The sequence below is a fragment of the Equus quagga genome, chromosome 9 (assembly GCF_021613505.1).
Source record: "Equus quagga isolate Etosha38 chromosome 9, UCLA_HA_Equagga_1.0, whole genome shotgun sequence".
Lineage (NCBI taxonomy): Eukaryota > Metazoa > Chordata > Mammalia > Perissodactyla > Equidae > Equus > Equus quagga.
This window is the reverse complement of record NC_060275.1, coordinates 25,688,854-25,712,325: the sequence shown is the minus strand read 5'-3', so window position 1 is coordinate 25,712,325 and position 23,472 is coordinate 25,688,854. Positions and strand designations below refer to the sequence as shown.

The following is a 23,472-nucleotide window of genomic DNA, read 5'->3' as shown; positions in this document are numbered from 1 at the left end:
TAGTTGAGGTAAGAGAGAAAGGCAGCCAAGGAAAAGGTCACCTCCACTTTTACAAGTGCCCACAGAGGCACAAGGAGGCAAAGATAATAACAACAGTGATAACAACGTTAACATCTATTGGGTGCTTGTCACGTGCAGGCACTGTTCTAAGTACTTTACACAGACTAACCCACCTGATCTTCTCAATCACCACAGGAGGTATGCTGCTATGACTGTCCCCAGTTCACAGAGGAGGACACTGAGGCACTGAGTGGTTATGAAGCAGTTACTAAACAACTGGTAGAGAATGGACTCCAGAGTCCACATTCTCAGGCGCTCTGCCATAGCACCTCGGGGTCTCTGTTCTGCCCTACGTCTCAGGGCCCTGCTGCCTCCCTCCGACGGTCACTCTTTTGCCTTGACCCTGGGTTGGCTCATCCTTGAGGAGGGACCAGAGGTGGCTGGTTAACTAAAATCCAGGGCAATCCCATTTTAGCCGATATGGTAGTAGTCAGATTCTCCCATCCAACCTCTGTACTGCCTAGCTGGGGTTCCCTTTCTTTTAAATGACAGAGAAGGGGGCTCACCATGGTGTAAGGCCCACCAGCCCGGTTGAGTAAAGATGGCATTGCAGCAAACAGCTGGGGCTGGCCCCCTCCTCCTGACTGGTTGGGCTCACTTGGCACTGGCTTCCCTCGCAAGGAGAAAAGCCACCCTCAGCCAGTCTTTCACTTTCCTCTGCCTCCTGTCAAACCTCCCAGGGAAGCTCCCTTTGTGAATGCTTTCCAGAGGACCTGGGTTCTGATGCTCTAGGTGTGTTACTGGAGTCTTGTGAAGCTAACAGTGGGCTTCCTCAGGGCATGGGACTCATCGAGTCTGCTCCTAATCATGTATCTTCTATAGTGAGCAGTACCCTGATGCTGAGCTCACGGGGATGCCTGAGGAGCAGCCTTCAGAGATGAGGTTGGGCTGGGCCCCTCTGCCAGCACCTCCTCCAGGGACGGTTACCACTAGGTGGGACTTACCTGTTTGTCTGGCAGACGCCGTGATAGGCCTCGATGGCATCTTCCTGATCCACGTGCTTTTCACTGTTAGGCCAACTTGTCCTGGCATTAATGTTCGGCTCCTAGAAAGTCCCAGATTAAAAAATAAATAACTCCATTGGTTATACAAACAATTGCCATGAAATGACTATATATAGACAGAGGTATAAAAATAAGCCTTTGGAAAACAACAAAAGCCAGGGATGACTTCAGATAACAGTAGTCAAATCCAGGCAGGAATGTGACTTTAAAAGGTCACATCGGAAGAGTCACAGAATGACAAGCCTGGTTGAGAAAGGCACTGAGTTTGGAGCGGTAGGAGGAAGATGGCAAGGACAGTGTCTCGAAAGGAGAAAGCACCTCAAATCCAGAGAATGTGATTAAAGTCTGTCTCACTTTTGAACCCTCCACACTCGATAATGCCTACCTGCCCCCACCCCCATGCTGCCCCAGGGCCCATGCCCAGAAGTGACCCAGCCTTAGAGCCCAGAATGACCCAGGTGGCCTCTGTCCCCTCCCTCCTGCTCTACAATCTGCCCCAGAAGGTGAAAACATTAGGAAAAATTGCTAAGTTGGACTTGCTACCCTGGGAGGACTAAGAATGAGGAAGACTTTCTCCACCTCAGTAACAAAGTAAGTAGCAAGGGGCAAGGCATGAGTGAAAAACCAGGCCAAGGGGGCTGCTCAGGCTGTCGCCCTTATGTCTCTCTAATTCTCTGCCTTGTTCTTTTTGAACAGATTCATACTGAGCAACTTCAGAAGATTCTAGAAACTTCTAGAAAAGACTTCCATGAAAGGTCATGCTGAGAGGGCAGCAAGTACCTCACTCTGCCTTTAGAGGAGACCCTAGAGCAAAAGACTCTGCTCTTTTAGGTTTGGGTTTAAGATCTTCGTGGGTAATGATATGTAAGAAAAACACCAAATCTGTTGCCTACTGTCACCCCCTAACAAGCCCAACCACGGCTGCCATCTTGTTACCGTGCTCTTGCCAGCAAGTCGTCGCTGGTCAGCACTGACAATCTGGGTCCTCAGGATGAGCACCTCCTCCTTGCGAACCTCAAGCTCCTCATTCGCCAGCTTGAGCTGGTTCAGCAGGAGGCTGTAGCTGTCTGGGGAACTGTGGGTGGAGTCACTCTGTGTGGCTTGGTCGGCCATGGCTTTCCTCAGCTCGTTCAGTTCATTCTTCAGCTTCTTGTTCTCTGACTCCAGCTCTTGTCTCTGGAAGACAGTGGTGTGATACACGCTGTTGGTCCCTAGATCCAGGGCACTGTCCCCATGTGGGCTTCCTCCTCCACCTTCCTTAACCAACCTGCCTGTCCTCCTGGGGAGCTAAGAGCCACCTTCCCATCTTAATGATGAAATATAAGGCACAAGTTCTGACTGGCATCAGGAAGCAGCCAGAGCTGGGGCCTGGATTTGAACCCATAACCCCAAGTTATTGGTGTGAAACATCTGACACGACGCCTCTATGGCAACATTCCCTGAAGCGATTCAGTAGTGTTTGTATTCTAAGCATATTTAGCCAATAAAACCCATCCTTGTGGAAAAGCCAGGTTAGTTTTAAACTTCATGCATTTCACGCAGGACCTCCTAGAACCTTAATATATTAACGTACTTTGTGACTTTCCAAGAGAGGGTATGGAATGCAGGATTTCCTCAAGTTATTTATCTAGACAGCCCCCTTTTTTTTCCCCAAGGTGCATCACATGGACTAATGTTTTAGAGAATACATCAAAAACACTGTTTTGTTGTTTTGGTCATACAGAAAGCCACTGGCCATCAATGCCAGTGGAAGAAAAATTACCTGTATATAGAATCAAAAATAATACCGAAAGATTTTGGAATGTATTTAAAGTTTTCTGGATAAAATATTTAACTTTGTGTTTGAGATGAAGTCAGAAGATTTAAAGTCTGATGATCACAAATTGATAGTAGGGCTCTGAAATATCTGAGATTCAAAATATCCCAAGGAAAACCCAAAAATGTGGAAAGCAGGCATTAGTTGCACAATTATTACAGAGTCATAGGAACATAGAAATAAGGGCCCTTTGGGTATAATCCTTTGATTTTCTGAATGTGGAAGCTGAGAATGGAGGGAAGGCTCACAGTGAGTACAGAGGCTGAGACAGGACTACAGCCCAGCACTGCTGACGCCTGGTCCAGGGAGGCCAATGTACCAGCCCTGCCACACTTCAGGCCTCCTTGGATAATGCTCTGCCAGGTGTGACCAGCCCCAGGACCCTTCTACCCAATCTCACTCCCACAGATAGCACTTGAGCCCAGTGTCCAAAACATGTGCTTCTTGTAACTGGGGGCCCTCCAGGACCAGTTCAACTGACTCCATCTTATCAACAAAGTGATTCAGAATTGCCTTTCAGAAAATTTGCAATGTCATGGAGCCAGAGCATGCGCAGAAGAAGAAATTTTGACCTGAAATGACTGTGGAACCACAAGACCAGGAACACAACTGGAACTTAAAAGTCAGACTCTTATCAGAAATGAGGGGTGCCTCATTCAGGAAGATCCGGTGTTAAAATTCCTTCCTCACCTCATCATAAAAGTTTAGAACCCTGTCATAAATGTTTAGAATCTCACCATCATAAATGCTTGCAGTCCACCAATCAAAACCTGTCCCGCCAGCGTTTCCGCGTTCCAGCCTGTTCTACCTAGCCTCTTAAATTTCGCCCCAAATCCTGAATTAGGGAGACAGATCTGAGGCCACACACCCCCTGTCTCCCTGCATATCGATATTGCAGAATAAAGCTGATTTTTCCCCCAAAGCTGATGTCATAATTAATTGGCTTGTTTATGCGCATCATGCAAGAAAACCCCATTTTTGTGCAGTAACACAGGTAGTTAGTGCCAGAATTGGATTAAACCGTAGGACACCCAGCTGGTGTAGGCAGAGAATGGGAGAATTGCTTGGTGTGGAAAACCTATATATTTTCTGTCAGAAGTGTTGTGAACAGAGGGAACAGTTTCCTATTAGCATACATTATAGTCCCTTGTAGCAGATCTAAATTTTCCTTCATTTCAAAGATGAAGAAACTAAAGTGTGGCAAAGGGAAATTGTGTGCTTATGGCTCCGCTTATTAGCAGACCAGAGTTTAGGAGCAGGTTTGCTGCCGCCCAGCTTCATCATCTATCCTCTACAGGGTGAGAGTTCAAGGAAGCTTGTCTTCCAAGAATCTTACCTTCAGGCTATTGTAGGCTAGATCTGCATCCTGGTCCACATCTATGTCATTCTTTGGTTGGTCCACCTGCAAGAACAGAGAGACAGAAAGGTGAGCATGGACTACTAGGCAGCTATTCCACACAAGTATCTCCACCCATGGTCAAAATCTGCTCGTTTTGCCCTTGCACAAGTACACAGCACTCCAACCCTCCATAAGTCTACTTCCTTCCCACCTCCAAAATGCAGCTCACTACTTCAGGCCACCATGAAGCTCTCCATAAACATCATCCTCTTGCCAGCCCTCCCCACCTTGGTCACTTTATTCACATGGTTCTCGCAGGCAACTACAGGTTGAATATGTATAACACTGTATTATGGGTTGAATTACACTCCCTAAAAAGATACGTTGAAGTCCTGTGAATGTAACCTAATTTGGAAATAGGATCTTTGTAGATGTAATCAAGTCAAGATGAGGTCCTTAGGATGGGCCCTAATGCAACATGACTGGTGTCCTTATGAGAAGAGGAGAAGACGCACACACTCAGGGAAGATGATGGCCGTGTGAAGATGGAGGCAGAGACTGGAGTGATGCAGCTGCAAGCCAAAGATGGCCAAGGACTGCCAGCGACACCAGAAGCTCAGAGGGGGCATGGAGCAAATTCTCTCCAAAAGCCTTAAAGAGAGCATGGCCCTGTTGACACCTTCATTTCTGACTTCTGGCCTCCAGAACTATGAAAGAATAAACGTCTGTTATTTGAAGCCATGCAGTGTGTTATACTTTGTTTCAGCAGCTTTAGGAAACTAGCACTGTAAGACTTATGTACTTCATAAAGAGGTTAATATATAATTAATTACATGCTTATTAATAAGGTTAATGAGCTACTCTTAGGTTTTTTGGGATATGTGTGTGTGCAGATGTGTATTCTGTTTTCCCAACTAAGTCACCCTAAGCACCTTGTGGAGAAGCCTGCTTCTTCTGTCTCTCTATGACAGGTATATGACAGCCAGCCCCCTAAGATGTTCAGACTCCAAAGCTAGTAGATGTGGATGGCAACAACTGGAAAATTAGCCCATTAGGATTCAGCTGGGCCAGTGACAGATATAATTATTTGGCAGCTATTGCACTTTTAGGAGAAGGGGTAGACAACCTTCATAAATGGTTAACTCCTTGGGTGATTTCAAGTAGTGGATGATAGTCTGTGAATAAGAAGGGTTTTTGAAGCTAAAACCAGAGAGTGCTTAATTAGATTATCAACATATTATCTAAGCAACCTTAAATCCAAGGGTAAGGCCACCACCAGCTGTGCATGGATTGGATGTACTCCAGGCTTAGAGACTGGGACTGGATCTGAGCATCTCCTGCTGCTCCTTCCAGATCAAGGATTTCTACTTTTACTGCGTTGTTTCAAGCTCTGCAACCTAGGAAAGCCACTCTTCAAGGTACCAGTCTCTGCTTTGCTTCCTACCATCACCAGTGGTATGGGGATGTGACTGTTCAGGGGTAGCTCTTAACCTGCTGCACCAGTGAGAGGACTGTACCTGTGTTCTATGCAGCATGGATTTGCCATATGACCATAGATAATTGTTGAGTGCATTAGGTTCTTGGAAAACAGAGATCACCCACTCAAATTTGAGTCGTTGTGAGTATTAAGATGCGCTGGCAGTCATGTTTCTAAGTGGACAATCCATTGGAATCATCCTGGTGGCCAAGATGACTTTGCTAGGCCCGGGGAAAGAGAGTTGGATGGACGGGAAGTCAAACACATGGACAGCCTGGCTGGCTGTCATAGAGGCCCCATCCTCACGGTGGCTTAGTCACTCCCACCCTGATGGTACATTCCACAGACTTCCGTGTCATTCCTCACTCAGAGCCTGGCCTCTCTCTAGAGCTGAGACCCTGGGCCATATCTCTCCAGAATAAAGACCCAGGTGGCTCAGGATTCCTCAAGACCAAGGGCAGATTCAAGAACACAACCTCCGAAAGCTTGGCTTCAGGGTACTGTAGAGGGATTCCATACTCCTGCCCACTCCTGCTTCTCTTACTAAACTCTGCCGGAAACAAGGTCATTCTCCTTAAACAGATCCTTAACCCACACCACAGGGCTACGGGCCAAGCCTACAGTTCTAACTCTTCTTCAGTGATTATTTTTTAAGGAAAAAGATACCCTTTTTTCTTTGGTATCAAGACAAACAGAAGTCCTAAAGTCAGGATTTCAAAATTATTTGGCATTTCTGTGGTGCGGAACCTGGAGAGTGAATCTTTAGAGGCAGCTAGGTGGGCAAGGAACTTTCACGTCGGGCATGTCTGATGTCATCTAGGCAGCTTTCCATATATTTGATTTATGCTTGCCTGTCAGGGCAGCTTCTCTTCTAATCGAACGAGTCATTTATATACCCAATCCTTTCACTCTCCATTCTGAATCTAATCCACCTGAGAGATTTAAATCCATCAGCAAGATTTACCTCCCCACTTACTGCTCAGGAAAAACCCCCAAGAATTTACTAGATCGGTAGATCAGAGTCTGTACCGTATTTGATTGGAAAGAGACGTGAGGTATTAAAAAAGGAGACAGTGCATAGAGGTGGGAACAGGGGCAAGGCTGAGGGTGTGGGGAGGGGGATGAATCCTACAACAGGCAATTCAGGCCTGAGAACAAACCAAAGGCCTTTGACAAACCCACTATGGGGTCAGCTAATGCTATGATCCATCTCAGAATCATCCTTGTATCCCATTAGAAGTGGGTCTTATACCCCCCAAGAAACAACAAGTGGCTCGTACCTCCTCATCACCGTTAACTTCAATGGTTGTCTCTATTCCTATAGCACCAATCTCTTTGTGCCCCAACCCTGCACTCATTTCGGCACTATTATTTTTCACCTGGTCCTCCTGAACTAGATTAAAATTCCTTGGGGGCTGGGGACTTCTCTTACATTTTTATCTCCTCTCATTAAGTAAACATTTTGAAGACCTACTATGAGCCTGGCACTGGCATAGTGCTGAGTGTAGCACAGGTGCCCAATAGGTCCTCAAGATAAGAGTGATATGTCTTGGGACACTAAGGTTTCAAACAATAACCTTTCAAGACCCAAGATACTGATGATCATCTGCATTGAGGCCAGGATGCAGTCATGGGATAGCAGGGTGAGTGGCTGCAAAATTGGTCTACCTCTCACCCAATGGGGGTGAATTCAAGTCCATCCCAGATTGCAAGGTACAAGAGGGCAATTGATTTTCTCTGCTAAAATCTGACTTCTGCTTATATTTATACCTTATTTACACATCCTGGTCCTCTATGCAAATGGCTGATGGTGCCACAGGCTCCCCACTAGCTTCACCACTGGAAATCCTTTGCCTGGGAACACTTGGGAAGCTTACTCCCCTTCAACTGGGGTGATCTGGAGCACTTGCAGTGAAGACTCAGTATGATGCCAACACAAGATGGAAGCTCTTCTCTGAAACCCAGCACCAGCATAACCTCATGGGGTCACATCTGCCATATGAGCCCTGGTAGGAGGGAGCTGGATCATTCTCTGATGCCAGTACAAGGGCACTGCTGCAGGCTTCCAGCCCCTTCACACACCTGGACTTTCTTGCTGTCCTGCTGCTCTCTCTTCTCCAGCTGCGTCTGCATCTTCTTCCTCTCCTGCTCAAGCTCCCGCACCCTCTTCTGCAGTTTCAGGAAGACTGTCATGTCCATGGCCGCCTTCTCCAGGCCGATTTCCTTCAGAGGAAGACAGGGAGCAGGGGAGAGGAGATTTTAAGAGCCTAAATGCCTTAGGGAACATACAGCACCTCACTGCCTACCTCTGCATCAGCTGTCTGTCTTCTCTCGCCTCCCAAACATCAATCTGTGCCCTCAGATACAAAGCCAGTGTCAAGCAACCATCACTTCACATATTAAAGCTGGTGCTCCAGGCTCATTTTCTGTCTGGATAACATCTGTGTCTCAGCCATTTGTATTCCTCCTGTGTGAGCCACTTCAGATGACCCATCATATATTTCAAGAAAAAATGGATAAAGACACAACCATTTTATTTGGAAGTTAAAAGAGCTCACTTCTAGAAAATGGTTTGACACTAGAGAAATTATAAAATGCAGGATATAATGCTTCCTGATAAAGAAACAGTGTGGTTACTAATCGCTGTAAGTGTGCTGTCAACCACCACTTGACTGCACCTTGCAACTGAACCAACACTTGCCCTGCCACGGAACTCATTTATCCAACAGATTTTTTTCCCCCTGCTTTTTCTTCCTGAATCCCCCCAGTACATAGGTGCATATTTTTTAGTTGTGGGTCATTCTAGTTCTGGCATGTGGGATGCCACTTCAGCATGGCCTGATGAGTGGTGCCATGTCCGCGCCCAGGATTTGAACTGGTGAAACCCTGGGCCGTCAAAGTGGAGCACGTGAACTTAACTACTCGGCCACAGGGCTGACTCCTATCCAACAGATCTTACAGCATCAGTTTCCCAGATTTTTTCATTCAGATTCATGCCTGGGTTTGCCCTGCAGAGTTCTGTCATGTGTGAGTGTCCTTGTACAAACATGGGTATCTGCATGAGCATATCCACATGGATTTTCTAAGTACATGTATGTACATATGTGACAATGTAATTTGGTTCAGCTGGCATATAATAAGTGCTGTGTGCTTAGCCAGCTCTGTGCTCGCTGCTCTGGTCAATCCCAAGAGCCAGTCTCCACTTCCTTGAAGAACATAAATCCACTGATGGAAGTGCTATGTCTGCATGTAAATGGTCACATATACAAACACCTGGGTGGTGTGTCTAGAGTTCAGGCCGACTGAAGCCTCCAGGACCCAGACTCAGGAGACTGCAGTGGCAAAACTAAGGGCCTTAAGTTAGCATTTATTAAATGCTTACTAAGTGAGTAGAGCAAGCACCCAAGCATATCAAACTGCACAACAGCCATACCTTTTATCCCAAGGACATCCTTGTCTATGCTTCCACCCTTTACTTCCTCACTTGCTATCTCTTATCATCCTTTGTTTTCCTTTATAACACTTAACGGTACCCATAATTAAATTACAAACTTCTTCCATCAACTGATTATTCCTAACTTTCCATCAGACAAGCTCCCCGAGGGCAGGGACCTTCTCCAGCTTGGTCACCACTGTTTCTCCAGGACCCACCTGCAGTGCCGGGCACAAAGATGTGCTCAAAGCACATTTGTTTTTCTAGCCACGTCTATCCTCATGTGCTTCATAAACTTTTATGCGCTTATGATTTTCTTCTTTTCATGTGCCAGAGGAAAAACTGTGTGTCTGTGTACCTTCGACAAAATTACACACAGACCACGAAGTCCACTGTGGCGTACCTTATTTAGTGACTCTAAGAGGCTATTAGTGACAAAGATACAGCCACTCAGCAAATATTTGTTGTTCCTCTCTGAGTTCTATCCAGCTTCTAAGTCAGGAAGGAAAATTTTCTTGTATATTTATTGCTATTACTATACGCACTGTGGATACTCAACGAGGATGATAAAGATATCTATTTTAATGACTTAGCTGTTCCTTCTTAAGCCAGCCATTTCACCTCTCTGCACTAGGTTCGCAGTTTTGCAAGACAAATCCGGGCTCTACCTTCTTCCTTCCTTTCTGGACTGTGGGTAGAGTGAACGAGAATGAACTGCTTTGCACAGTGAATGTTAACTCTAGAGTATAGTCTATAAGCCCACTGCAGTCCAAGTGGTCTTGCTGTCAGGAGTAAGCCCCTGGGCACTCTGGTCTCTCCCAGTGTAAGAGTAAATCTCTGGGGGTGCTCTGCGCAGGGGGTACATGTTCCCTCTGGAGCACGGACAGCAGCCAAGAGCCTGCCTTACTCACCTCCACCTGTTGGAGGGCATCTTCTGTATCTCCGATCTCGGATGTGGAAATGGAGGGGTAATTGGAGTCAGATTCTAAGCTACTTTGGTTTGACGGGTTCCGCCTGTGGCCTGGGGTTTGCTGTTCAAGAAGAAAAATGTAAAAACTCATGATGAACTACTATTAATAAGAACTATTACTTTTAAAAGAACAGTAGGTCCTAAAGTTGGGCTTCTGCCTTCTTTGTCAATAAAAATAGGTAATCATCGTTTCCTGGAATGATGGCTAAATAGAGCTATTACCACAAAAAATTTCACCTACAATTCTTACAGTCATCCCAATAAAATGACAGTTAGAAGAGATCACAGCTCCATGGTAAGGACTGAGTTCCCTTGTCTCTTAATGGAATACAAATCCCTAACACTTAGGCCAATTTCTCTGAAAAGTCCCGGGAAACAATGCTTAACTCCTGGTCTTGCCCTGAAAGCCAACAAAGACAGTGCTGTCAACAGCATCCCTCTTGAAAAGAATGTTGCAAATTTGCCCCTAACGGCCCCCTATTTCAACCTGCACTCTACCAATTTTATGAAAATAAACATTAGAAATGGAGTTTACCATTTATATTGTTCATTTAAAAATACCTATTTTTCCCCCTTGCATCTGATTTGGCTTTGAGAGTGAAAACTGATCTTTGTAGGAAAATTTTAGATTTCTGTATATGTTCCTATTCAGCTTCTCTGCCTGGTTTCTATACAATTAACTTATTCAATCTCGTTTGAATATGCATTTCTGGAAGGAATATTTACATGGGGTAAAAAAGAATGACAAATCCTGAAATATGAAAATGTTTCTATGTATATTGCATTTCACCAAAGACTAGGAGCAATGATCAGCCCCTTGTGGGCCTCTCTGCATTACACACTAATGAAGCTGAGATCAGAACTCCCTTACACCATTACTGTTTCAACACAGGGATCTTCCCAGAGCAGAAAACAAGAAAAATAACACACACTTGGGTGGAATTTTCCTTAAACTCCTAACTGAGATCTTTATAAGACCCCAAAGTTGGAAAAGGAGCTGTCCTTGGGAATGAATGATCAGACGGCTCAGCTACTTTCTTATGTGGTAACTTTCCTCAGGAATGGCAAGAACAGATGCTTTTGGAAAGCAGCACTGTGCACACAGCACAGATTCACTGAGCATCACTGTGTGTCAGACAGCAGAGCAGGGGGTTGGCGCTGCGCAAGAACAAGGGCTGTGAAGCCAGAGGGGGCTGGCGCGGTGGGACAGCAGAACTGCCCTCCTTGCCTTTATGATGGTCATCTCGTCCCGAAGGTTGTCGTATCTCTGCTCCAACCGTGAATATTCCTTTACGAGATTCTGGTACCGAGAACGCTCCTCCTCCAGCTCCTTCTTCATCAGGAGATTTTCCTTGACAGAGTTCTGGGCAAATTCATCTGGAAAGCAAGCACACTAAGCTACAGTTCTGCTTTCTGAATGGACTCCCCTACATGTGTTGACTCATGCCTTCTGATTAATCTCTTGTTAAAAGGCTGTCCATGACAAGCTCCTAACAGATACTTGATGAGTTTATTCAACTACTTCGCCTATGCAGAGCAAAAGGAAGCTTGTGACTGTGGCTTAAGTCTTCAGAGAGGGAGAGAAAGACCACCTGCTCTTGGGGAAATGGGGGAGAGAAGCAGGCAGCATACGTGACAACTCCCGCAGTTAATGCCCCAGCCTCTTTCTTGTGACCACTGTCACAGCAACTGCTGGCAGCATTCCTGGAAGAACCCAGGTTTTGTCCCAGAATTTCTTCCCTAATCCTGATCTTTCCGGTTCTCAGAGTGCAGAGAGAGTAAAGGAGATTTGAGGAGATAAGGCCAGAAGTTAAATTGGAGGAAGGAGGGAAGACAAAAAGATAACATGGATGGCCTGTTCCCCACCAAAACTTACTATTCATATCAGTGGAAAGAAATAATTTTTAAAGTGAAATTCAACACAGTTTAAGTTTTCAGCAAGATGTCCTGCTGGGTGGGACAGTGCATTCAAGTGGTTGGATTCTCTTGCAGTACAGGGGAGTACCCTGAGGATGGGAGAAGGGGGGTGATTTGTTAAGGCCACACTGAGTCAGGCTAGAACTGGGGTCTGTGGACCCCCAGTGATCCTCTTCAGTCAAGCGGAACATGGGGTTGATGGCAGCCCAGGGGTCGGTGGGTGCTTGAGAGGGGTGACCTGGATCTGACCCAAGACCTTCTCTCTAGCAAACATTAACAGATGACCCACTGGATAGAAGAAACCAAGACAGGTACTATGGATGGTAAAGATAAGTTTTAAAACAACAATAATGACAGCTCCTAAGTGCTCGCTATGTGTCAAGTGCCATTCTAAGCACTCCACGCTTCTGAGATCTGAACCTTTATGTCCATTTTGCAGAGGAAGAAATGGAGGACCACAGTCATTAAGGGACTTGCTCGCAGCCACACAGCACAATATGGTAGTCATTCTTTGAGTGCAGTCTCCCTGACTCAAATCTCACACATTCTATTGGTGATTACGTGCGTCTCACTGTGTTAAACTCCTGAAACCAAATGTCGCAGCACATCTTAAAGATCACCCTTCTTCTTTTTCATCTCTCTTCTAGTAAGGCCCTTTCCCCACTGCAGCATCTTGGCTAACCACACGCCTGGTAAAGAGTCTTTGGGGAAAATCAGCATGGAAAAGAAATGAACACTTACAATGAAACATCAGGCACTCTGGTCCTTACCTTTCGATTGGCACAGGATTTGGTTGTTAAGCTGTTCTTTCTCCTCTTTCAAGAGAGCATTTTCTTGCTCCAGGTCTGCAACTCGCTGAAAGAGAGAGCAACAGGGAAAAATGTTTCCCCTGTGAAGCGGCACAAAAGGAAAGGCTTCTTTTGTGAGGTTTGAATTTCAACTGGTAGTTTAAATGCTCTTTTTATTTAAGAAAATTGAATCAACCAAAGCTGCTTTCATTTCAAGGGAAAAAATTTATACTGAAGGAAAGATCCTATTAAAACCAGACAGATGAGTTCACCACTGTTTATGGTCTTCCAACCCCTATAAAACCTCATGAAAAGTCTACCTTGAGCCCACATGACATATGACATGTTCAGTAACCTACAATGATCACAGACTTTCTGGCACTGGGTTGCTTGCCTTGGTAAATTTTGAGCTCTCAAATCTGAGTTTCAGGAAAGCCTGGAGCTCACAATGAAGAATCGGCTCTGTTCTTCACGCCCCTTGCCTTGCCTGTCATAGTGCACCAGCATAGTCCAGATGCGGGGAAGGGGAGGAGACTTGCTATTAATAGTCAACTGTGGTACGTGAATCATGTGCAACGAAGCTGCTAAAAAATCACTCCACGAATAAACCAATCTAGGAAGCACGTACTGTGCTAGATGTCGTAAAAGACAAGTAGTAGGACAGGCTCCCAGGTTTTGGTCTGAGTGACGAGCTTCTCCAGGCTGTGTTGAATGACACAGTGAACGACCTCACCCTCTTTGGTTCAAGAAATCAGTTCGGGCCATCTCTGGTATGTTTTATGATCTAATCTGGGGAGGACTCTTTCCGTGGTTGGTAGAAAGAGCCTCAAAATGACCCCCTCAGAACAATAACAACAGGTACTAACTAGCATGTGCACAGTAGCTGAGACCGGATGGGGACCTACTGGGATTGCTACCTGGGAGACTGTGGCACGGAGAGATGCCACACAGATCCCTGAGGACCCACCTGTACTGCCAGCAGAGAAACATCTTTCAAACTCTGCTCGACCCCTTTGGCAAAAAAAGAAAGGAGACCCCAGGATTCTGGCTAAACAGCAGAAGCCATTGTGAGGTGTGAATTTCAACTGGTTATGCTCAAATGCTATCTTCTCTCCCTCCTGGCTTTACAGTTAAGCTTAAGGCACCAAGAAGTGAGTTAGGAGAACTGCTTTCCCTAACCCCACTCAGCATCACATAGAAAGGGTAAAGAGAGAATTTCAACAAGGCTGGGGCCAGGAGCGAGCTCAGGGTCCTCCTCTTAAGGACACAGAAGGCAGTGACTCCCATTTAGGAGCTTCAGCTCCTCTGGGGAGCTGCTGATGGTCTGCAAGTGGCATGCTCTCTAAGGCTCCATATAGAGAAATGCAGATACACAACAGTGTCAGTGGCCTGCAAAAGGCTCCAAGTACTTTGTTAACACTGTATTAACATGATCCAACTCTTCAAATTTCAAGGAGTTTTCAATCTCCTTCAAAAAGTAGCTTAAAACTACCTTCTAGGAAACTGTCCCTTCCCACTACAGGACACTGTGACACCTTTCCATCCTCTCAATTCGGATGGACTCTGTTTCTCTTATCAGTTTATCTGCGGCTGTACTGCTGAGAGTTACAGGAACGAGGCACTGAAGAGCAGGTGCCACGCTGACACTACTCTAGGTTAAGAAGCACTGGTCTCCTATCTATACCCAGCAGACCCCTTCCCTGCCAAGTAGGTTCCAAGCCCCCAAACGGTCAGGGATTCTCTTTATGGAGAGTCAGACAAAGGGGCGTGTTCTGCCTCCCCACAGGATATCAAATGAGATAGGGCTGGTACAGAGAGAGATGCACGTAACTAGTTATACCACTGTTATTCTTTGTTGACAATTTATTGTCTATTATAATTAATGCAACTGATGTTTTGTGTCTACAGTGACTAAATATGATGTGGCGGTGAGGGCAAGGTATAGAAGAAAAAACACTGACTGTGTGATGCCATTTTATCCTCAGAGGCTCCCACACATCGGGCCTAGTTCTGGCCCCTGGGGCGACACAGGGCAAGGTTGTCATTCATCCATCAGACACTTCCTGACATGCTTCTGCATGCCAGGAGCCTTGCCAGGGGCTGGGGGATGCAAAATGAACCAGGTTCAAGGTAGCTGCCATCAGAGAGTGTTCAGCCCAGCAGGAGTGAGGGCCGCGTATGTAACAGTGAGAAGACTGGTAAGGGCCGTAGTAGATTTCTACAAAGCAGGGTTTCTCAACCTTGGCACTACTGACATTTTGGGCTGGATAATTCTTTGCTGGGGGCAAGGTGGGGGTAATCCTATTGTCAGATGTTCAGCAGCATCCATGGCCTCTACTCACTAGATGCCAGTAACCCTGTCCCCCTACCCAGTTGTGACAACCAAAATGTGTTCATACATTTTCAAATGTCCCCCGTGGGCAAAATCGTCCCTTGATGAGAACCACTGCTATGAAGTGAATCAGAAGGAAAAGGAGATAAAGAGGACCACAGGTCCATAAGGTTTCACAGGGAGAGTGGGTCCTCTGAATCAGGCCGATGTGGGATTTCCCATGCAGCTGAGGGGATGCCCAGTCTAGGTGGAAAGAACAGCTGGTGCAAAGGTATGAAGGATGATGGCGTGGTTGGGAATGTGAATAGGTCTGTGATGCAGTAACTTATGGTTCGGGCAGTGGCATTGAGAAAGAGGAGGCTGGGTGGATAGAGGGAGTGAGAACCAGATTGCGAATGGCTTCTCTCCCTTTGTCCTCGGGATAACCTTTGAACTTCTCCATATGTCCCTAAAAAGGCACCTTAGCAGGGCCCAGCTTCTCCACACCCTCTAGTTTCTGCCTGAGTGTTCCCCTGTTCCTTTTGCCAAGCTCTCTCTTCCCCACTCTTCACTAGTTAATTTCTTCTCATTGTTTAGTTCTGGACTGTCACTCTTCCAGGAAGCCTTCCTATCCTGCAAGTGTGGGGTGGGGTCTGTGCTTAGTGCTCTGCTTTTACAGGGCCTGCACTTCCCTGGAGAGCCCCTGTCACTGCTTCCTCAACCTCCTGCTAAGCCTGGACCAGGGGCCTCAATGTGGACCAAGGGACCACACTGCCAGGCTGTCACATCATCAGATGTGACAGCTTTGGGGTGCTCAATGCCGGTACCCCAATGCTTGTTGAATGAATGAAGTATCCTGTAGATCTAATAAATGAGCCTTAGCTTTCCTCAGTCAAAAATAAGGGCTCCTTCCAGCCCTCTCCGCACCTCGGCCCCAAGAACAGGGGCAACCAGCCATTTACGCTCCCAGCAGGACAGAAGTTCCTTTTTCAAAGAATCTGATCACCCAGGAGGAAGGACCTAAAGATGCTGACATTATTAATAATTTTCAAATGATGTTTTCTTCCAGAAGTCTCTTCTAGAAAACATAGGAAGTACGCTCTATGACATTGGTCTGAGCAGCATATTTTCAAGTCCCATGTCTGACCGGGCAAGGGAAACAAAAGAAAAAATGAACAAATGGGACTACATCAAACTAAAAAAGTTTCTGCACAGCAAAGGAAACCATCAACAAAACGAAAAGACAACCTAACAATTGGGAGAAGATATTTGCAAACCACATATCAGATAAGGGGTTAATATCCAAAATATACAAAGAACTCATACAGCTCAACCACAAAAAAACCAACAATCCAATTAGAAAATGGGCAAAAGATCTGAACAGAGATTTCTCCAAAGAAGAAATACAGATGGCCAACAGGCATATGAAAAGATGCTCAACATCATGAGCTATCAGGGAAATGCAAATCAAAACTACAATGAGGTATCACCTCACTCCGGTCAGAATGGCTATAATTAACAAGACAGGAAACAACAAATGTTGGAGAGAGTGTGGAGAGAAGGGAACCCTTGTTCACTGCTGGTGGGAGTGCAAACTGGTGCAGTCACTATGGAAAGCAGTTTGGAGTATCCTCAGAAAATTAAGGATGGATCTACCATATGATCCAGCTATTCCACTGCTGGGTATTTATCCAAAGAACTTGAAAACACAAAGGCATAAAGCTACTTGCACCCCTATGTTCATTGCAGCATTATACACAATAGCCAAGACTTGGAAGCAACCTAGGTGCCCATCAAGGGACGAATGGATAAAGAAGATGTGGTATTTATACACGATGGACTACTACTCAGCCATAAGAAATGATGAAATCTGGCCATTTGTGACAACATGGATGGACCTTGAGGGTATTATGCTGAGTGAAATAAGGGAGACGGAGAAAGTCAAATACCATATGATCTCACTCATAAGTAGAAGATAAAAACGACAAAAAAAAAAAACCCACATAGCATTGGAGATTGGACTGGTGGTTACCATTGGGGAAGGGGGGACAGGAGAGGGCAAAAGGGGTGATTAGGGTCATGACATGTGAAGGGATGCACTATAATTAGTGTTCGGGGGGTGAACATGATGTAATGTATCCAGAATTTGAAATATGATGTACATCCGAAAAAAATAATTAAAAAAAAAATAAGGGCTCCTTTAAAGTCTTTTGTTTTAAATGTGTTTAGAGTTGACTAAAACATCTAGAATACATGAGCTTATTTAATCAAACAATTCAAATTCAGGAGGCACATACAATATAAAACACTTCAAATGCATCTACTTTGCTATTATTGGAGGCAGTCCACCCCTCAATAACTTTATGTATGCCTTTCATTAGCTTGGCAAATAAAGTAGCTTTCACTTTCCTAGATGCACAAGTCAAGTCAGACTGAAAACCACCAGCAGAATAAACCACATGGTGCATGCCTCTACAGAATACAGCCCAGGGTGGAGCCTGAAGTGCAGGTCGACCTGATGCCAGGATCAGAAGGGCAGGACTCCAGTCGCCCTTGGCCAGGAACAAGGCTGGAACCTCTGAATTAGCTGACTATGGGGCAGGGTGTTCATAGCAGGCTGTGAAGTAACCGGACTGTACTATGGAATGAGGACTTTGCTTCCCCCGAACCACCCTCTGAATCTCAGACAGTCACAGAGCAGGTGGTCATCTGAGACGGCTTCCAAGATCCCTCACCTTCCTCATCACCTTCCTCTGCGAGTCCTACAGATAGTCAACGTCTCTCTGAAGTAGAACCCGTGATCTGATCAGTCCAGACTGCATGCCATCACCACTAGAGTGGACCTGAGACCTGCATTCCTACGAATGCAGCCTAAGGATCATGTAACTTCATTGCAACCACTTGTGACCTAAAATCTCAGCCAAGGCTACAGTTTGGGAGAGCCATGGTTAACAGCAAGTACCCGCTGAAGTCTTCTGTTGTATTTGAGCCTCGCTTCTTCCCTTCAAGGCTTTGATTCGAGAACACAGGCCTCTCATAAACTCGACTTTGTTATTCTAAGCCAGACATCAAAGTGGCATTGGGGGCTTTGTTTTTCTTCCTCTCCTGAGCAGTTCTGGAGGTAGGCCCACTCTGCTCCTCAGTGCACCGCAGGAGGGATGGGCACCACACTCAGTTCCACATCCCAGCGAGGCAGAGAATGCTGCCCTCACTGTATTTCCTTAGGTACTGGCCACCCCCAGTCTTCTGAGCCAGCTGGCACGTGGAGAGTTTGCTTGCAGATGTGGCAGGTGACAAACTTCTGCAGCCAAATGGCTTCCCTTTTGTTGTCAGGGATGTGGCTGCAGTGAGAGACTCAACAACACAGACCAGGCGGGCGTGTTTCCCTCAGCAGGATCAATAACACCTTGGCTAGGGTTTGGGACTCATTAAACATGGCTCAGCAGCTCCAGTTTTTGGGGGGGATCTTCTAACTCTTGCAGGCAATATTAGTGGGAGTGATTTACTTCTGAAAAGTTATTTGGGACAGATCATCAGAACCAACACTGGGGTGAATCCTGTTACTATCAGTCTAACTTAGTCCCTGTGTAAGCTGAATGAAACAGATGCCCCAGCTCCACAAGCAAGAACTGCCTTGAACAGTTAATCTCTGGGGATACAAGGCAGCTCTGGGCTTTTGGTTTTGTTTTGACTTATTTTTTCAAGTAGGGTAGTTGTACTGTAAAAAGAGCCAATTACAAGGTTTCTAGCAGAAAACCATGGGACAAGTAGATTTGATGCCTATCAGGAAAGGCTCGTCTGCCCCCTGTTGCGTGCTGTGTCCTCTGTCCTCAATGCTGTGTATCTACCATCTAATAAAAAGTTATAGGCATGGCCCGTGGAAGGGACAGCACTTCTAATTCTGCAAAGTCCTGTAAAGTCCTGTTCCCTGGGAGTAAGGGAAATAAGCATGAATACCCTATATAAATGGGAAGTTATTTAGTCAATGGGAAATGGGCCTAAGAAGAGAGAGAAGAGGAGGAGTAGACAATGCATAGACGACTGTGCAGAAATGAAATTGGAACTCACCTGGGACACATGGCCGTGTTAGGCATGTACACAAGTTGGAGAAATAAAACCCAGGGTGGGGGCTCTCACTGCTGTAGGGAAGGGAAGTGTCTGCCCACCACTCAAAGAAGAGCCCCGGCAGCGTCTAGACCCCCAGCCTGGCATCATGGCTGCTACTTTTTTATTTTTTATCCTTTCTTTTCTTTCTTTCTTTTTTTTTTTTGAGAAAGATTAGCCCTGAGCTAACATCTGCTGCCAATCCTCCTCTTTTTGCTGAGGAAGACTGGCCTTGGATAACATGCGTGCCCATCTTCCTCTACTTTATATGTGGGATGCCTACCACAGCATGGCTTGCCAAGCGGTGCCACATCTGCACCCGGGATCCGAACTGGCGAACCCTGGGCGACTGAAGTGGAACATACACACTTAACCGCTGAGCCACCAGGCCGGCCCCCATGGCTGCTACTTTTGTTATTCAGCAGCACTGTGCCAGGACACAAGGCCAGGAATGCGGATGGAGTCCAGGTAGGTTACAGCAGAGTTCATGAACTCTGCGAAGTTACAGGCTAGTTGGGGGAATAGTAAACCAATATTTATTGAGGTTTTACTATGTCCCAGGCACAGTTAAAAATTTACATAATACATTTGAGGTAGGTAGCATCAACATTTGCTTGTAAGGAAACTAAGAAAAGTTAGAGAGTTTGCCAAAGGTCACCCACCAGGCAAGGGCACAGCTGGGCTTTGCCCTGAGCAGTCTGGGTTGAGGCCCAGGCTCTTGACCACTAGGCCACCCTGTGTCCTGACAGTTCAGAAGGCTGACATGTGAAGAACAGTGGTGTAGACAGCCTGGAGCATGCCTCAAATGATGGGTTCCGACAGCCAGAGCTGCAGGAAGGAGTTCAGGGCAGGAGGGAACTGGTGCATGCTACAAGGGCCAACTGCCCAAGACAGTTGTTCATCACACTTGAGGCTTCACAGCTAATGTTGCCTTCAAGGTCAGAGATCCTTCCTGATGTGACTCCACCACCCTCCTACCCTTCTCCTTGCTCTCTCCACCTCAGCCCACTGGCCTCTTTGTTGGTCCTCAAACCCTCCCAGCCTACGCCCCCCTCAGGGCCTGTGCACCTGCTGTTACCTTTGTCACCTGCTCCCTAGAAATCCTCCTGGCTCACCCCTCACCTCAGTCAGGTGCCTCCTCAGGGAGACTGTCTCTGGCCATCATAAATGAAACCACAGAGGTTGCTCTCTACTCCCTTTACTCTGCTTTATTTTTCTTCCTAGCACATGATGGATAATTTGCATTTGATTCCTGTCTGTACATTCTCCTATAACCCCCAAATATTTAAGCTCTACAAGAACGAGAAGGATTTTAAAAAATTGTTCACTTTTGCTCCAGTGAGTAGAACAGTGCCCAACACATACAGGCACTCAATAAATATCTGGTGAATGAATGGAGGGCCCCGAGCTCCAGGATTTTTGCAGTAAGACAATGTCCTCCCATAGAGGTGGAGTGGGGTCCTCTTTCTCACAACCATCAGCCTCCTTATGAGCCATGAATCCTGGAGCCACAGAGAACACAACTCTGAGTTGTAGATGGCAAAAGAAGTCTTGCTCTGCATCTCTGGGGAGAAGGCTCCCAACATTCCTTGTGAGAATCCCACTACCCCCTGGTCAGCCTCTCTGATTCTATTTGGAAAAACCCCAAACTTTATACTGGAACTACTCAACGTAACCAACTAGTGACTGGTGGTTCTTTGACTGAAGACACGATACAAAGCACAACCCTAACCTCACAAATGGAAAGCTCTGGACCTGGAGACTGCTCTTCATCCCTGATGAGTGCCAAGGACCCTCACTCAGAGCCAAGTGCCTGGCTATGAGCTGCTCTTCCTCACCCACCCGAAACCCTGCACCAAGCCAGGCCTCACCGGCCTCACCAAGCAGGTTCAGACCTTCTGACCAGATTCTGGATAATGAGCCATTGCCTCTGTGCCAAGGGCGGTCCTGGGAGCCACGTCTCTTTCATTAGGGAAACAAAACAGCTCAGCTGTACAAGACAGCACAGCTGTACAAGACAGTCAGCATAGCGATCACTGATAGCTTTAAAAGAGAACAAAGCACACACATTGCACAGGCTAAAAGCAAGACTAAAGGTCAGGCATGGACTGCTCTGGGGAGAGGCCACAACAACGGATATCTTTAGTAGGAAGGGTGTCAGCTAACTTGTGTGGCTGGGGTGGAGGTGGGGCTGCCCCAGGCTCTGCAGACACAGGAATGAATTCCTGTCCCCAGGGAGACCTGGCCTCCCACAGCTCAAGGCAGTGTAGCTACGTGGCCTGATAATGAAGATTGTCAGGTGGGGAGCCCAGAGTTTTCCAGGATGCCAGTTCCAGTACAGCACTTGCTGACAGAAGTAGCAAATGCATTAATTAAACATCTACCAGCAGTTGGCTCCCTCACGTGCTTCGCCTGTCTCATCAATCTCGCTCAAGGCGGAGTAGCCCCCGGACAAGCCTGAGAGGGAACCAACTGTCTGATTACTCAGCATTTACGATTGGACACAGTGCCTTAGATAAATATTAAACCCTGAATAGGCACAGAAGACGAAGCGGGGAAAAAAAGCCAGCCCCCCTACCTGCCCCTCACCCAGTCCCAGAATAAAAAGGTTCTGAAAACCCTAGGGAAGGAGGAAACTTTGCTTCCACTTTTTCTCTTCCTGGAAAGAGATGGACACCGCACTTGACGCTGCATCTTCGGCCAGGCTCTCTCATGTTACTAACTTGGGATCTGCCTGTGTTTGGAGTCGGGAAGGTGCTTTTCTCGCTCTGCCTCTGAGCCTGTTGTTCCCCTTCTAGCACTGTCCTTGAACTTTTTTTCTTGCCAGTTCCAAGCTCTCATTGTATTTAAGCCCTAGGTCAACACCCTCCTAAGAAGCAGTAACTTTTTTCAAGGAGAAGAGGAGGAGTTGCTTCTCTTCTTTGCTCTGCCAAGGAAGATTTTCATAGTATAAACCCTTAGGCTCCTTTGCTCGGAGACTTGGATATTTTAAAAGTGTTGAGTCCCCAAATCCCAGTGCCCCAGGGGAAGCAGGGAAGGAAACTGAGGAGTTGATGAGTCAAGTGGTCAAGTAGAGACAGGAGAGACCCGGTTTTGTGGGTGCCCTGGGTGAAGAGACTGCCCACGGTCTCATCCGACGGGCACACACAAGCAGGGAACAGATTTTTCTTTCCTCCCAGTGTCACCAATCTCAAGAGTTTCCAGTTCTAAGCTTGGCCTCTTCTCTCTGCCTTTGGATTGCATCTTCTTGTGTTTTATTCACATAGAAGGGTTACCATCTATCTGTTCCCAAGGATCGACAGACGAGTGTGGAAGTCCATGGTTTGTAGGTTCTAGGCTTGTAGCTACATTTTAACAGTAGTGTCCTAGCACCACAAGCTTCATCCCAAAGAATGAAGTCCACTTCGCGCCTTGTGCTGGGTGAAGGGCAGGTTTATCTGGGCAACACGCTGCGGGGAGGGGCCTTTGCTGTGCCAGGCTGCTTGCACCAGGAAGTCCCGTGTCTCACTTTCTTCATCACCTAATCCCCTCGTGGATCCCATGTCTGACCCCTGGGAAATCCCCGAGATCCGGAGAAATCAGTGGCTGACAGGACTGCAGTTCCGCCTGGGACAGGAAAATGACGTACGCAAACCCTACACGAGCTGCCTCTGCAGGCTGTCATCTCAAATGGCAGACTGCATGTTTCCCAGCTGGGTCTGAGGGCTCATCCCAGGAGAAGGTAATGGGGCAGAGGAAGACAGAGGCACTACAGAGCAGGGCTGAGGTCCTTTTTCCTTCTAGAAGCCATCAAATACAATCTTATGGAGTTGGCCAAATGCAAGTCCAGAAGGGGCCTTAGAGATGATCTAGACCAACTTTTTTGTTTTTAAACAGATGAGGGAACTAAGGCCAGTGAGATTTCCCACACGCACTTGGTCTTGGCAGAGCAGGGATGAGAATCTGGAAATTCTCATGTCTACCCGAGGACACTTTTCGTGGCAGCATTTGGCCTGCCCCAATTTTTAAGTGCTGAAGGTTGTTATTCCAACATTAGGAACACTGAATCCCCCCTCCTTAGATTCTCAACCCATTGTAACTCTCAGGGATGGATGGTTACCAATCAAGTGGGCAATGTGTTAGGTGACCTGTCGGTCATTGTAGAGATGCCGGAAAGGGCAGCAGTGTCCCAAGTCCGTGGAAGGCTCTCCAGTGGCATATGGGACTTCCCTGGTTTGAAGAGCTATTTGGGGAGTGGAGAAGGGAGTGTCTGT

The 23,472-nt window shown here is 46.6% G+C and overlaps 1 protein-coding gene across 2 annotated transcripts in view; it reads right to left on the bottom strand.

The window, feature by feature from the left end:
* The window catches only part of MYO5B (myosin VB), a 344,955-nt gene that overhangs the window by 34,220 nt on the left and 287,263 nt on the right, over positions 1-23,472 (bottom strand). For both annotated transcript variants that reach the window (XM_046671362.1, XM_046671363.1), the window contains exons 23-29: positions 12,787-12,871; positions 11,328-11,476; positions 10,041-10,160; positions 7,779-7,919; positions 4,217-4,282; positions 2,001-2,240; positions 1,005-1,105 (exon numbers count right to left, since the gene is read on the bottom strand). In XM_046671362.1, the coding sequence (XP_046527318.1) occupies positions 1,005-1,105; positions 2,001-2,240; positions 4,217-4,282; positions 7,779-7,919; positions 10,041-10,160; positions 11,328-11,476; positions 12,787-12,871 (902 nt within the window). The remainder of the gene's footprint in view (positions 1-1,004; positions 1,106-2,000; positions 2,241-4,216; positions 4,283-7,778; positions 7,920-10,040; positions 10,161-11,327; positions 11,477-12,786; positions 12,872-23,472) is intronic.